Genomic DNA, 13,686 nt, shown 5'->3' on the forward strand with positions numbered 1-13,686 from the left:
GGCCCAAGTAATGGGCCGTGGTGGCTCCAGAGAACCCAGCGGGGAGGGTTCAGGCGCAGGGGGACCAGTGGACATGCCGTGACACTGTTTTCTCATAGAATCTGTACGTCAGAGACCGATGGGACGAGCCACGTTTTCTAAACCTACGTTCCACCTTTGTGTAGGGCGGAGAGAACTCAGGTGAAAGTGCCAACTGCCCACTTCAGGGATGGTTACCACTGCTATTTTTGACTGGAAGTGGCTTTGGGGCATCGAGGGGGATGGGGTGCCGGGGTCTGAGGACCCTTTGGCAGCGTCACAAGGCCGATGCTGGGGCCTGGGCCTGGAGCCACATGGCAGACGGGGGCTGTTCCCAAGCACACCCGGGCCTCATTTCAGGTCACAAACTAGCTGAAATGACCTCAGACACACCTGATGTTTTATTCACAACAGAGAAGGAAAAGCCACTGCCTGTGGAACAAATCTGTAGGTTCCTTTTGGTGGTAGGTGATGGAAAATGGACTTGAACTGACTTTGGCACAGCAGGAATGTACCGAACCCAGAGCAGGGACCAGTGACCAAGCTGTAGGGTCGAGGGTGCCCCTGGGTGGGGCCGCTCTCTAGAGTCTGCGTCACCAGCATTTCGGCTCTGCCAGGACATGTCCCCGCCTCAGCGCCCACGAGTGCCACCAGAGAGAGCCTCGTTCTCCGCACAGACAGAATAAACCCCCAGGGCAGGACTTGGGCCAGGACCCCTGGTGTGTAGAAGTGGAGCTCCGCCCCCTCCTCAGAGCCATTTAGAAAGGAGAGAGGTGCTTCCCACGAGGGCCCAGAGGAAAAGGTGAGGGGAAGCTGGGCCTGCTTCCCTGTCCCCGGCACCCCTGTGTCTCCTGGAACCAGCCAGTGACTCTCCAGTGGCAGCTGCCCTTCTGTTTGGAGATCTGCCCCTCCTCTATCCTGAGTGACTGATGGAGCTGCAGGGTCAGCATGTCCCAGCCAGGACAACTAGAGCTCATGTCTCCTGCACACGTGACCCTCCCAGAGGTGAGGAGAACTCTGGCAGGTGCACCTTCCGATCCCCACAGAGGCGAGCTGGGCTGAACCAGGCCAGTCTGGACCACTGTGCTAGGAGAGGCGTTTGCACCTTCTGCTGCTGGCGGTGCCTTGATCGAGCCATACCTGCACCCCACATGCTCCTCAGGCCCCAGTTACAGAAGCTAATCAGTTCCATTTATTCTGTTCAAGCCCCTCTGAGTTGGGTTTTCTGCCATTTGCCACATTAAAGTCCTGACCCACCTGTCAGATGTGGACCCAGAGCATTACATCTGCAAGTGAAAAGTACGCTACCTGCTGGGACAGACACACCTGCAAGATTGCTTATAACACAAGCAAGGTTTACTTTCGGTATTAAAGACTCATGTCACTATGCACGTAGGTCATCAGAGGCTGGGTGGCAGTGAGGGCTGGACCCTGAGTGGTCATTGAATGACCCAAGCCTCTTCTGTGTCTGACCTTCTGAATCCTCTCCATCACCACTGGTGGAGACAGATCAAGGACCAGGTTCAGCCCTGGATAGGAAGCCCATCATTTCTGATTGCATGCTATTGGTCAGAACTCAGTCACATGGTATACCTTGCAGCAAGGGAGTCTGGGAAATGTAGTCCAGCTGTGTCCACATGGAAGAGGAGAGAAGGCAGGTCCTCCCAGCTCTGCTGCATACCTGTTCAGCTTGTGGGTTCACTTCTTCCCAAACGCCTGCAGTACTACTGCTCAGAGCTGGGCCAAACCCCTGCCCTCTCTGCACGTGGCTGGATCCTCCCATACGGCCTCCTTGCACTCACTGATTGACAGAGGCACGTCCTGAGAAAGCCTGGTTGCACATCCCTCCAGGCATTCGACATACCGGTCAAAGGGAAGCCGTGCTCACTGGCCAGCTACCAGAGGAAGCACCCTAAGTGGGCTGGTGTGTTTGCATCATCTGGGACCTTCACGGCATCTGAAGAGGGGACAGAAGCTTAGCACAAAGGCCTCTCAGGGCCGGGCCACTTCCTGGTCACCACTCAGGGTGACAGTTTTAGTCCTGGCCTGTCGCAGTCTCTCAGGGGCGGCCCGAGGTCAGAGCCAGTTTTTGGCAGCCCTTTCTCTTTCTCCAGACCGGCTCAGGGCCGACAGCCAGAACAGCACAGCACAGACCGGGGCCCCAGCCTGCGCCCAAGGCCTGAACGCTCAGCTCCTCATGCTGGCCTCGCTGCCTCCCTCTTTTGCCTGCTCACTTGTGGAAGGTGGGGCGGAAGCGTTCGGACCTGCAGCCCTGGAGGTGCTGGCATGGGGCTATCGGCAGGAAGAGAGGAGACTGAAATGTATCTGCTGGGAAACAGTTTCTTTGTGAAGGAGCATATGGGAGTAGTTCGGTCTGTGGCGCCAGTCCCTGCCGGCGACTGCTCCGGGAAGCTGGGAGCTTGGGGAGGCATGGGGCAGGGTGGGGAGAGCGGAGCGGACCTCTGCTGGCTCAGGTAGCAGGGGGCCGGCGGCTCTGGGCTTGGGGACAGTTCAGGGTCCAGTGGGCCTGACGCTGTGGGGAGAGCAACTGTGCACAGAGCTGCGGAGCACTGGACTGATTTCGCTCCTGTTTCTAATCGTTCACAGTGTCTGAGGGTCGTGCTTTGGGGGCCAGTTTCACCTGTAAACCGACTCCGATCTCAGCCTTATTCATTTATTTATCAGGGCAGCTGAGGGCAGGCGCTGAGGCGAGCTGAGAGTGCCTTGTGGGGCACACGTGGGGCCAGGGAGCTGGCTGTGTGTGGGATGCGGCCCCAGGGCTTGCTCTCGTCTCCGACCTTCAGGTGTTGATGTCCATTCCCCGGACGACAAACCCTGAGCTGCGGGGGCAGTGTGGTCAGGCAGGGCTCCCTGGCACAGGGGCCAGGAGGTGGAAGGGAACACAGTTGTCCTGTGAGCCCTGACCCTTGTGGCCTGGATGCCTTGCTCACCTGGGACAGCCCTCAGGCCTTCGAGTGGCCCCTGGGGGCAGGGGGTGGGTGGTTCCTTGGACTCAGCCCACATGCCCCACCCCAGGGCTGTGCCAGGGTTTCTGGGAGGCCACCACGTCCTCCTGGAGACCAGATCTCTCAGGGACCCGCAGCTCCGTCCCAGCCTGTCCCCGGAGGGGCAGGGCTGGGCTTCCTGGGCCACCTGTGAGGATGGAGCCATGGGAGAGGCACCAGGGTGGGGAGGGGGCACAGCTCTCTCTGATCAGGGATCCCACCGAGGACCCAGCACAGACGGGGCTGGGGCAGGACTCAGACCCTGAGGGTCCACTCCGCTGCCTCCCAGGAGACCACATGACAACAGTGTATGTGTCCTCCCGATTCTCGGACAGGGAAACTGAAGCTGAGGGGTGAGGTGACCTCTGATCCCTGCAGACGCCACAGTGGCTGGGACATTTCCAGAAACATCTTCCAGGGAAGGAAACAAACACACCAAGATGGTTTTGATTGTGGGTGACAGAAGCACAGCTGAGACAGCGGAAGCTCCTGGATGGGCAGAGCTGCGCAGGGGTCTGGTGCCTCCCCCAGGCTCTCGGTTGCTGGGACAACGACCCTGTGCTCCTCCCCCACCTCCCCCAGATGTGCACAGGGGTAGGAAAAGAGCGCCCTCTGCCCACCTTCCGCAGAAAAGCCCCAGAACTGAGTCCCATTGGCCTGTCTTCCATCCTGTTTCCACGCCCAAGTCGGTCCCTGGGCCGAGCGCCTGGAAGACGCTAACGGCCAGATGTGTCCGGGAGTGGGTTTTACCTCAGCCAACAGAGGTGAATCGGGTGGCCCGTCCACGTTTTTCCTCAAGGGAAGAGGAGCTGTACACCACCTCATTCCTGAATACGGCTAGAGACCTCAGATAGCCTTTTCAATGCGGGGTGTCTTGATTTGCAAATATTGGTAAATAACTCAAAATTCTGAAGAAGTGTTGATGGGCCGGCCCCCAGGGCTCCACACCTTTCCAAACCCATCTCCCTGCCACGACTAAGAAGGCCTGGGGGCTTGGACCCCCATTTCCCTGGCTGGGTGGGGGTCGGAGGAGGCTGCTGTGCAAAGTGTTTATATTCAAATTAAAATGCAGCTTCTTTGGGAAAACTCGGTTCCAGGGAAGCCTTTAAGTGGAGCCTGTGGGAACATTTACACTCACGGAGAATTAATGGAAAGCTCTGTTGCTGCTTTTGAGGAGAAATCTTGGGAATTTCACCACGAGGCTCTGGGAGGTGCCTCTGACCAGGCCCCTCCTGGGTTCTCCGCCAGCTGATGGAGGGTCAAGTCCCCAGCGGCCCTTCGGCCGGCGCAGGCCTGGGGGCGCAGCCACCCGCTCCCCTGCGGGCCTCTCAGCTCCTTGCACAGCCCAGCAGACGGGGCCCTTCCTTCCAGATCAGAGCTGTCCCCCTGGACCCCTCGTTCCTCCTCTGCCATGTCAGCGCCCCGGGGCTCTTACTGTCCCCAGTCCTGGAGGATGGACATCCATGTTCCAGGTGTCACCAGGCTGGTCCCCTCTTGAGTCCTCTCCGTGGTGGCAGACAGCCAGGTCCCCCCGTGTCCTCACGGGCTCATCCCTGTGCATGTCTGTGTCCTGGCTGCCTCTTCTTCCAGGGACCCCGTCATGTGGATCGGGGCCCCCACCCTACTCCACGGCAACCTCACCCTGACTTAACTGGTTACACCTGCGGGGGGCCCCGTCTGCACACAAGGCCGCGTCCTGAGGTATGGGGTTCGGGCTTCCACGTGGGAGTCTGACGGGGCGCGACCCCACTCACGACATCGGCAGCATGGGGGTCGGGGGTGCTGGTACCAACGCTGTAGAGTTGGGGCAATGCCTGTGAAAGCTGACAGGCCCCCCGGCTGCCTGTGCCACAGCACTGCTCGGCGGTGGCGAGGACGCTTGGGACGCGGGGTTGCTGCTCGACACCCTCACAGCTGGAGCCTCGCTGGAGCTGCCTGCCTTGCTCCATGGGGATGCCCCACAGTGCCTCACCTGGAGAGTGTGCGCAAGAAATGCGGGGCATGGGGGCTCCGCACAGGGCCTTCAGTGGTGTCTGCAGCCAACACCCATTTCTCCCACTTCTAGAAACTGCACCCTCTTCTCCTGGGGCCGCTAGTCCCATGGTGTGAAGTCCTGAGGGGCCATATCCTGCCCTCAGGGGCCTGAGAATGGCTGACGATCGTTCAGCCTGAGGGGACACCCTGAAGCGACGGACTGTCTGTTCCCCTCCCCCCCATGGGTGCTCAGTCCCAGCTCATGTCGAGGATGCTCCTGCCTCTTCCCCGGTTTGGTCCTTTGCTGCCCCTGAGTCTCGCTGGTGTCTTCTCTGTAAATCCCGTTCCTGCTCATGCGATTCTGGGTCAGGGTCTGCTGCCTGCAACCAAAGAACTTTGGCAGAGTGACAGCGCCTGTGGCTCGAGGTGTGGCCCCCACGCCCCAGCCCTCTGCTCGGCGTGTGACAGCCCCCGACCCCGACGCAGGGCTCCTGTTGTCCAGGGGCAGCAGCCAGACGCTCACGGGTTAGAGGTGCATGTGCTCCCTCCCACCCCCTCTGCCTGACCGTTTGCACCGCCGGCCCCGCCCACTGGCCCGTGCGAGGACAGCGCGGCCACCGCAGCTGAGACCACGGATAGAGCCACCCTTTAACCACAGCCGCACCCTTGATGTCCGCGAGCCCTGGCCAGGGACCAGTGAGCTGACGCGTGTGTTGACTGTGGCCTGTGGAGTCCTGCGCGGTGGCGGGTGACCCGGCACACCTGGGGCTGCCATCGGTGCGTAGTTCGGTGCCGGGGACGCAGCCAAGGCGAACCCACAGGGTCAACAACCAACCACTTCGAGTCCCGGGGAAAGATTTCCTCTGATAAAAGTCATTAAGAAAATTATAGGTAGTCCTGAAATCCTATAACTGTTATTACAGCTTGTTTGAAAATTATTTGGATTTAATTAATCAATTAGATTAAATTATACAGTAGTGAGCTCTGGCAAAGGCCCAGGCCAAGCTCCCAGCGGCGGCAGAGCCCACATCCCAGCCCGGCAGCCCGGCGCTGGCAGAGTCCGACGAGGCTGTTGCAGGCTACTCTGGGGGGTCTGTCTGGACCTGCTGCTGGTGTGGGGCCGCGGCCGCGCCTGGGCCCCTCACAGGGACCCTTGTCCCTGCCCCCACCTGGCACTGGGCCGCTGCCTCAGGACACACTCGCAGACTGGCCGGGAAGATCGGACATGCTGAGGGGCCGGGCAGGTCCGAGTCTGTGTTTACGGGTGGGTGCGCCTGTGTTCAGCAAAGTCCCAAGCTGGCTGTCACCTCCTCTGCCCGCAGAGCCTCAGATGCTGCCATCTCACCCCGCACATTCATCCATCCCCTCGCTGGGGCTGGGGCTGGGGCTGGGGCTGGGGCTGGGGCTGGGACTGGGCCTCACCGGGCCAGCGGGAGCGACACCCAGCGCCCGCACCGGCTCTCCTCTCGGAGGCCGACCACCGCCCTTGGGGAGGCGGCAGTGACACGCTCGCCCGGCCCATCCCAGAAGGCGCGAGGGGCGTGGGTTCGAGAGGACAGTGTTGTGTGGTTGGGGAACGGCGTGCTCTCTCACACTGAGCGCCGTCGATCTTCCCGCGTTGCTCTGCCTGGTGGGGAGTCAGCCTGTGGGAGTGGGGAGGAATGTCACGCTGCAGGGGGAGGGGGCGCGTCCCGGCCACACTCCCCTGTCGCTGGCATCGCTGAGTCTTTCTGCCACTGGCTTGAGAAGTGTCCTTGGAGGTCAAGTCCTGGTGGTTCGTGGGGAGAAGCCCTGTGGCCGGCAGGCTCTGCGTTTTCGAGGAGACCGGTCAGCAAGAGCAGCACCCCGGGCCTCGCCCTGGCTTACGCCACGCGCCGTGATGGGCCCGGGGCTCCGGCACAGCTGGGTCCAGGCAGGCGGGCCTCGCTTCATGATTCACGAAGCCGTTTGTTGTATGCGTGTCGTTATTGCTTACACTTGACTCGTGTTCAGTCTTTCCAGGAGTTTCCCTGGCTGCCATCGCAGATTACTACAAACTGAACGCTTAAAACAACACAGACATACCTCCCACGGCTCTGGAGGCTGGAGATCTGCAATCACAGCAGCCCGCGTGTCACAGCACCTGCTTGTCCCTCCTGGATGCCAGCCAGAGCCCGGGCGGGGCCAGGACAAGCCCTTGGCCTGAGGCTGCAGGAGGAGGGGACTTAGTCTCGGGCAGTCCTGCTGTGAGGAAGCCCAGGCCCCTCGGAGAGGCCAGTGTGGGTGGTGGGGGCTGCTGCTGGTGTTCCGACAGCCCGGCTCAGGTCCCAGCCACCCGATGGCCACAACCACAAACAAGCGGCAGTGAATGCACCTGTCAGCTTCCAGCCTGGGGTCACCTTCTCTCTGTCTGCGGCCTGGGCCTGGACCTCAGCGGGCAGCAGAATGAGCGTCCTGCCTCCACTGTCGACGTGCTAAGTGACCGAATGCTGCTGTTTCAAGCAGCTGTCTGGTGGTGCTAGCATCTGTGACAGAGGGAAACTCGCCGTACGGGGCAGCAGGAAACAGGAGGGACCATTGCGTGGGGGCAGAAGGAACAGTGGATTTCAGTGGCTCAGCGAGGGCCGAGGCAGCTCAGACTGGGCTTATAGGCGGGACTGTGGAGCCAGACTGCCCAGGCCAAAGCCGGCCCATCTCCGATGTCTGTGTGACTTCAGGCAAGTTACTAAACCTCTCTGTGCCTCTGCTTCCTCATCTAGGAAGTGGGTTCTGGCACCCGGCCCACATTCTTCAAGCATTTGGTAAAGAAGTGAGAAGTTGGAAATGGAAGATCTCTGAGAAGAGGCTTGTTTTCTGCCTGAGAGACCAGCAAGGGACAGGCACTCGGACCCACTCGACAGTCACTGCCGGGGACTGGGGGCAGTGCTGTGACACGATACCTCGGAAGCTGGGTCAGCCCAGGACCTCACGGGACGCTGTGGCCCGGCCAGTGGGGAACTCTTCCGTTCTATTGCCCTTTTAGGGTGTTTGGGGAGAAAGGAGAGCAGGAAATGACAACGTCTTCATTTTGGTTAGTACCCCACCCCACTCCCCACAAAATCCTCCCCCACCATCTGTGTCTGTATCTGTCCCTCACTCACACACACTCCCTCTGTCACAGGCATATGCTCACGCTGGCCCTTCGCTCCCCTCTCCTGGCTCCTTGGAACCTGTCACTTCTGCCTGGGGGAAGGTGAGCGTGACTGAGCTGGCAGACCTGGAACCTCTGCCTCTCCCGGCTGCTGAGCTTGCTGCAGACCCTCACCTGCCGGAGGACTGATGGGCCCATCTGCCGAGGTAATGGGCTGTGGGCCCGCCAGCTGTCACGCAGGGACATCCAAGACAGGGCCGTGGCTAATGAACAGATTCCACGAACATTTCTGTTGTTCTGTTGACTCCTTGAAGCTGCTTGACGTCAGAGCCGGGGGCCTTCCTCGGAGTCGGGGGACGGCAGAGTCACTGTGGGCATCTGGAGGTGCCGTGAGCCCCTGCTCATCTCTGGGCCGTTGGTGTTGGGAGGTCAGTTACCCGTGAGAACTCAGCTTGCACAACGGGCCCACCTCCTGCCACCCCCCCCCCCCGGCCCCAGGCTGAGAGTGCCCGCAGGAGGGACGCTGCTGCCATCCAGGAGCCCAAGCGTCCATCCTCAGAGGACCCTGCCCCAGGAACCTGACGCCTGCGATCAAGATCTCAGCCCATTGATGAATTTGGTCTAAACCAAAATTCGCCGCACAGCCCTGTTTCTGCTTTGGTCGTCCCTTCCATGAAACGGTCACATTAAATTCTAACTTAACAGCGACCACGGGCTGCACCCAGGAGCCTGGCGTGCGGGGTGAGCTGTTGGGATGAAACCCTGATGTCCCGGAAGGTCGCCGTGTGGGTCACGGGCCCCGTTCACGGAATGATCTCTGGATCTTCAGGCCCCTGGCAGAATTTCATTTCACCGCCCTGTCTGTGCCTCTGTGTCCGACATTTGGCCAGTGAGAGTGGAAGCAGCGAGTGTCAGCTCCAGGCTGACAGGAAACCCCGCTGAGCGGTGCCTCCCCCCTGGGCACGGCCATGGCAGGTGCTCTGGGCGGGGCTACTCTTGGAAGACCGGGTCCTGTGGTGGCTGGTGCATCGGTGGAAGCCCCCGTGGGCCCTGGGATGTGCCAGGTGTGCAGGAAAGAGCCCTGCTGGTGGGAGCCCCAGGCCTCTGCTGACTCACACACGTTGACGCTGAGACATGCCTGCCCCGTGCCCAGGCGGAATCGGGAACAGGAAATGCCTTCTCTCCAGGAGACAGGAAAGGACCCGTTAGTGGCTCCTGACTTTCCGTCTGTGGTCCAAGCAAAGAGCGAGGCCCAGCTTGGAGGCATCTGCTCAGTGTGGACAGTGTCCAGGCTAACCCAGCAGAGCTCGGCCTCTGACCTGGAAGAGCCCAGCATTGCAGAGAACCCAGTCCCGCATCCACGGCGCCCTCTCCTGGTGTCCTGCTCCCAGTCTCACGGTGCCACTTGATGTCTGCAGCCCCCTAGCGAGGGCTCCTCCTACGGGGACAGGTCAGCCCTCTGGACCTCAGGCGCACTCACGTTTCTGAGGGACTGGCCACCCGAGGAAGCCCTGCGGTGGGGGGGGCTCTGTAGCAGGTACCACATCAGGGCCATGTCACTGTGGCCCAGCTCACCGCTCACAGCTCAGCCCCCAGTGCGTGGAAAAACTGAATGAAAACCAGTTTGCTGGGCTGTGAGGTGCATCCCTTTCTTGTAGAGCAGCCCCCAGCATCCCCAAGTCACTGTGTGCCTGTTGCAAGTGAAACTGAGCCATAGGTCAGTGCCTGTCGGGATGCATCCTCGCCCCTGAAATTTAGAATGTAGAACAATGTCGCTACAGGAGCAAAATGATGTTTCGCCTGCAAAACCACTTTAGCATCACTTTCAATAAGACACACAATGAAAAGTGCTTGATTTCTTTTTTTCTTGAGTGACGGTGGCTAAGAAATTTGATTGCGGAGCTTCACCGTCTGGGCTTGAATCCCAGATCCGCGCTCTGCCATGGATGCGACCTTCAGCAAAGCACCCGCCCTCTCGCTGCCTCGGTTTCCCCACTTGTAAAATTAGGCCAGAGCAGCTTGTGCCCTGACTCTCGCTGTCGGTGTGGATTGGTTCACAGCCGTCAGGGACTGAGAACAAAGCCCGGCAGAATCTCACGGCTGCGTAAATGTGAACTGTTTGTGGTATTATTCCAAAGACTATCCTTGCAACCTGGCTCTTTACAAACAGAAACACCCAGCATTTCCCGGGCAGGGAACGGCTCTCCATCGGAAACAGGCCCCGTGCTTATCGGCCCACTGCATCCCAAGGCCATTCTGGAGTGACAGTTAAACGTGGAAATCCAAGGCTCCTCTCGGAAGATGCGACGCATGTGGTGAGCTCTCTGCGGACAGCCTGCCACCTGTCCCAGCGCCTGGGGCCTCCCTCCGAGTTTCTGGAGACAAAAAGTCCCGAGAAGGGAAAGAAAGTTTCACAAGGAGAGGAGCAATGTGTCTTTTCGCTCCGCCAGATCTACCCAGAGGGGCAGGATAGGCTGGCGTGGGGAGGTCAGGGCACGTGGCTGTGGGAAGGATGCTGGACGAGGGGCCAGAGGGGACCCGACGTGAACCACCTGATGCCCAGGGGGCTCTGGCCCCTGTCCCGGTGGTGCCCCTGGGTCCCATTAAATCTCAAGCTCAGTCCACCTGTCCTTGAACTCAGCCCTTCCCAGCCCCCAGCCCCAGAGAAGGGGGAGGGGAGGGAGGCTCAGAGAAGCAGGGAGACCACCAAGTTGACTCTGCCCCGCAGTCCATCCGCTTCCCTACAAAGGTCCCCGGAGCCCCCTCCCCACCCCGCCCCCGCCAGTGATGAAGTCAACACAGCCTTGACAAGGGCCAAGTCTGATTGGAGTCAAGTTTGGGGTTTATCCTGAGTCTGGGGACGCGCGTGGGTAAGGAGGGCCCGCTGGCTCCGCCCCCGCCGCGCCCGGGCGCGATGCCCTTGGTCGGGGTCCCAGAGCGCGCGGCTCCGCCCTGCCCGGCCTGCCCGGCTGGGAGGCTGGGGACCCCGAGAGTGCACGCACCCTGCCCCGTGAGGTGGGTGGGGTGGTTGCGTGGAGCGGTCCCGGCCCGGGGAGCGGGGTGCGGGGGCGGGAGGAGGGCGCGGAGCCGCCGCGTGCATGCTGATGAGCCGGGCGGCAGCGTCACTCCGCACCGGCGCCGTGACTGCGGGGCGCGCAGGAGCCGCACGGCAGCCGGAGCGCCCGCCCGGCCCGCGCCGCCCTCTCCTTCCTGGCCCCCAGACCCGCCCCGCCGCCCCGGAGACGGGGCGTGCCCCTCTGCGGAGGATGCCGGCTGCGCCCCGCGCCCGCGGCCCCGGGCAGCCCCTGTGCACGGGGATCCCGGGCGGTGGCAGGGCGCGCTGAGCGGGCGGCGGTGCTGAAAGGACAGCTCCCGGCGCCGCGACCCAGCGCGCGGCCCCTCTCCACGCCCGCAGCCCCGCCCTCAGCCCCCTCCTCCGCGCAGAGCCCCTCAACCGCAGCCCCAGCCCGCAGATCCCCCAAAGCCCACAGTCCCTCCCCCAGCCCGCAGTCCCCACCAAACCCCTTCCCACAGCCCCGCCCGCTGCCCCCGTGGCCCCGCAGCGAGCCGGGGGGCTCATGGTCCCCCGAAGAGGCGGGCTGGGTGGAGTCTCCAGCGGCCGGGCCCACCAGGCGCCCCGCGGGCGAGGCAGCCCCCGCGGCTTTCAGCCGCGTTCATGGCGCTGGCCAGGAAGATCAAAACTTTGCTGACGGTCAACATCCTGGTGGTCGTGGGCGTCATCCTCTTCTCCGCGTACTGCCGCCTGCAGGGCCGGTCCGCGGGGCTGGCGCAGCTCGTGCGCAGCGCCGACCGCCGGGTGCGCAGCCGACTGGCCAAGGCGGGCGCGCTGGCGGACCGCGAGGCCATCCTGCAGCGCCTGGACCACCTGGAGGAGGTGGTCTACAACCAGCTGAACGGTGAGCCGGCAGGTCCCGCTGGGACTAGGGGGCGCGGGGAGAGGACTGTCCCTGAGCCCCGACTCTGCACTCTGTCCCAGCCGCTGGAACTTTCAAGACCCCAGGGGCCTGAAGGCCAGCAGGGGCTGGGGGGGGGGGGGGGAGCCTCTGCGACTCCAGTGGGGAGGCAGATGGGAAGAGAAGGGCTCTCCTTAGCCGAGGGCCTTGGCCTGGACGACCAATGGTTCGCTCAGCCACCCAGGGGACCCCTGAGACCACCCCTCAGCAAACACGCAGGGACTCCAGATTATTCCCTGAGAGGACTTGCGGGAACTTCTGAAGAGGTTGTAGGATCTGCTTGCAGAGCAGGTACTGCCCAGGTGCCAGCGTGCAGGGGACTGTTTCCCCCCGCCCCCAGATGCTGGGGGTCAGGGCTCAAGCACAGGGTGGGGGGTGATGCTGTCCTTTCGAGGTTGCTGGCCTGGTGTTCTTTTTCTGGTGGGGAGAGGGCCCCCCCGACCACTGGGCTCATCCAGCCGCCCTTCCGAGGGCTGCCCAGGGCTCGATCCAAAAGTGCTGGGGTTCAAGCATGAAGCCGCGGGAGCCGGGACAGGTGCACAGGTGCTCAGGGGCCCAGCAGGGGCCTGGAAGGTGTTAACTGCATAGGTGGCCCCAGCCAGCCTTGGTGCCTGGGTGCCGGGGTCCATGGGAGCATCTGTGAGAAGCCCAGCAGCTGGTGGGGGCTGCTTGTTCCACTTGGGCCACTCCCGAGAGTCAGCGTCGGCCCCGGGGTTCAGGGCCACGGCCACAGCTGGTGGGGCTGCGTTCTTTCCCCTCGGGACACAGCTCGGTGCCAGGCTCTGGAGGAAGGGGGAGAGTTTGCGTTTGCCTCGTTCGTGGGCTTTCTGCTCTGGTTTCTGCTCCAGCGGCCCCCGCAAAGCCTCAGGAAGTGTCGGAACCAGGCCCTGCTGGGAGGGGTCTGGGCGCCCAGCCTGGACCTGGAGTCTTAGTGGCCCCCGAGGTTCAGGAACAACCAGCAGGGGGGAAGCAGGGCACCCTCCTGAGTGCCTGGGCTCCTTCTCGCTGTCCCTGGGGCTCCTGGTGCTGCTGCTCCGAGGTGGTTTTGAAAGGCCCTGTGGCTGTTCTGGTCTTTCCTGCCCAGCTGAGGGGAAGAGAGTTCAGCTCAGCTGCCACTCTCAGCTCTGGCGGGTGACTGACTCGTCTGGGGCACCGTGTGCCCCACAGGGATGCTCAGCTTCACTAGAGAGTGTTTGCCAGGGGGTCACGGTCTGTCTGGGGGAGAACTGGGTGGTTACATGAAAACAGAGCAGCCTGTCTGGCTGTGTAGCCTCGGGGCGGCCAACCTCTCCCCAGTCCTGCTCTCCCTGGGCCTCTGTTTCTCCCTCCCTGCACCTGCCCCTCCCTCTTCTTGTGCCCCTGCCTCCTCCCTCCTCTCTTTCCCACCCCCCTCTCCAACTCTCCCCCACCTCTCTGTCCCTCTGTGTCCATCAGTTTGTCTGTCTCTGTGTCTCTCTGTCTCTCCCTCCCTCTCTGTCCGTCCCTGTCTCTCTGTCTCCCCTGGTCTCACTGTCTTTGGCGAGTCTGTCTTGCCCCCTCTCAGGCCACATCTGTAGCCCAGCGTCTCACCCAGGAGTCATTCAGTATTTGCTGCTGGAAATGACGA

At 62.0% G+C, this 13,686-nt stretch overlaps 1 protein-coding gene across 1 annotated transcript in view; it reads left to right on the plus strand.

Annotated features, from left to right (window-relative positions):
- The first annotated feature begins 11,782 nt into the window (after nucleotides 1–11,782).
- Nucleotides 11,783–13,686, plus strand: part of GALNT9 (polypeptide N-acetylgalactosaminyltransferase 9) — a 35,519-nt gene continuing 33,615 nt past the window's right edge. Inside the window, exon 1 of the mRNA XM_024566652.4 lies at nucleotides 11,783–12,023. Within this exon, the coding sequence (XP_024422420.3) occupies nucleotides 11,783–12,023 (241 nt within the window). The remainder of the gene's footprint in view (nucleotides 12,024–13,686) is intronic.

This window comes from Desmodus rotundus, chromosome 7 (genome assembly GCF_022682495.2).
Source record: "Desmodus rotundus isolate HL8 chromosome 7, HLdesRot8A.1, whole genome shotgun sequence".
Lineage (NCBI taxonomy): Eukaryota > Metazoa > Chordata > Mammalia > Chiroptera > Phyllostomidae > Desmodus > Desmodus rotundus.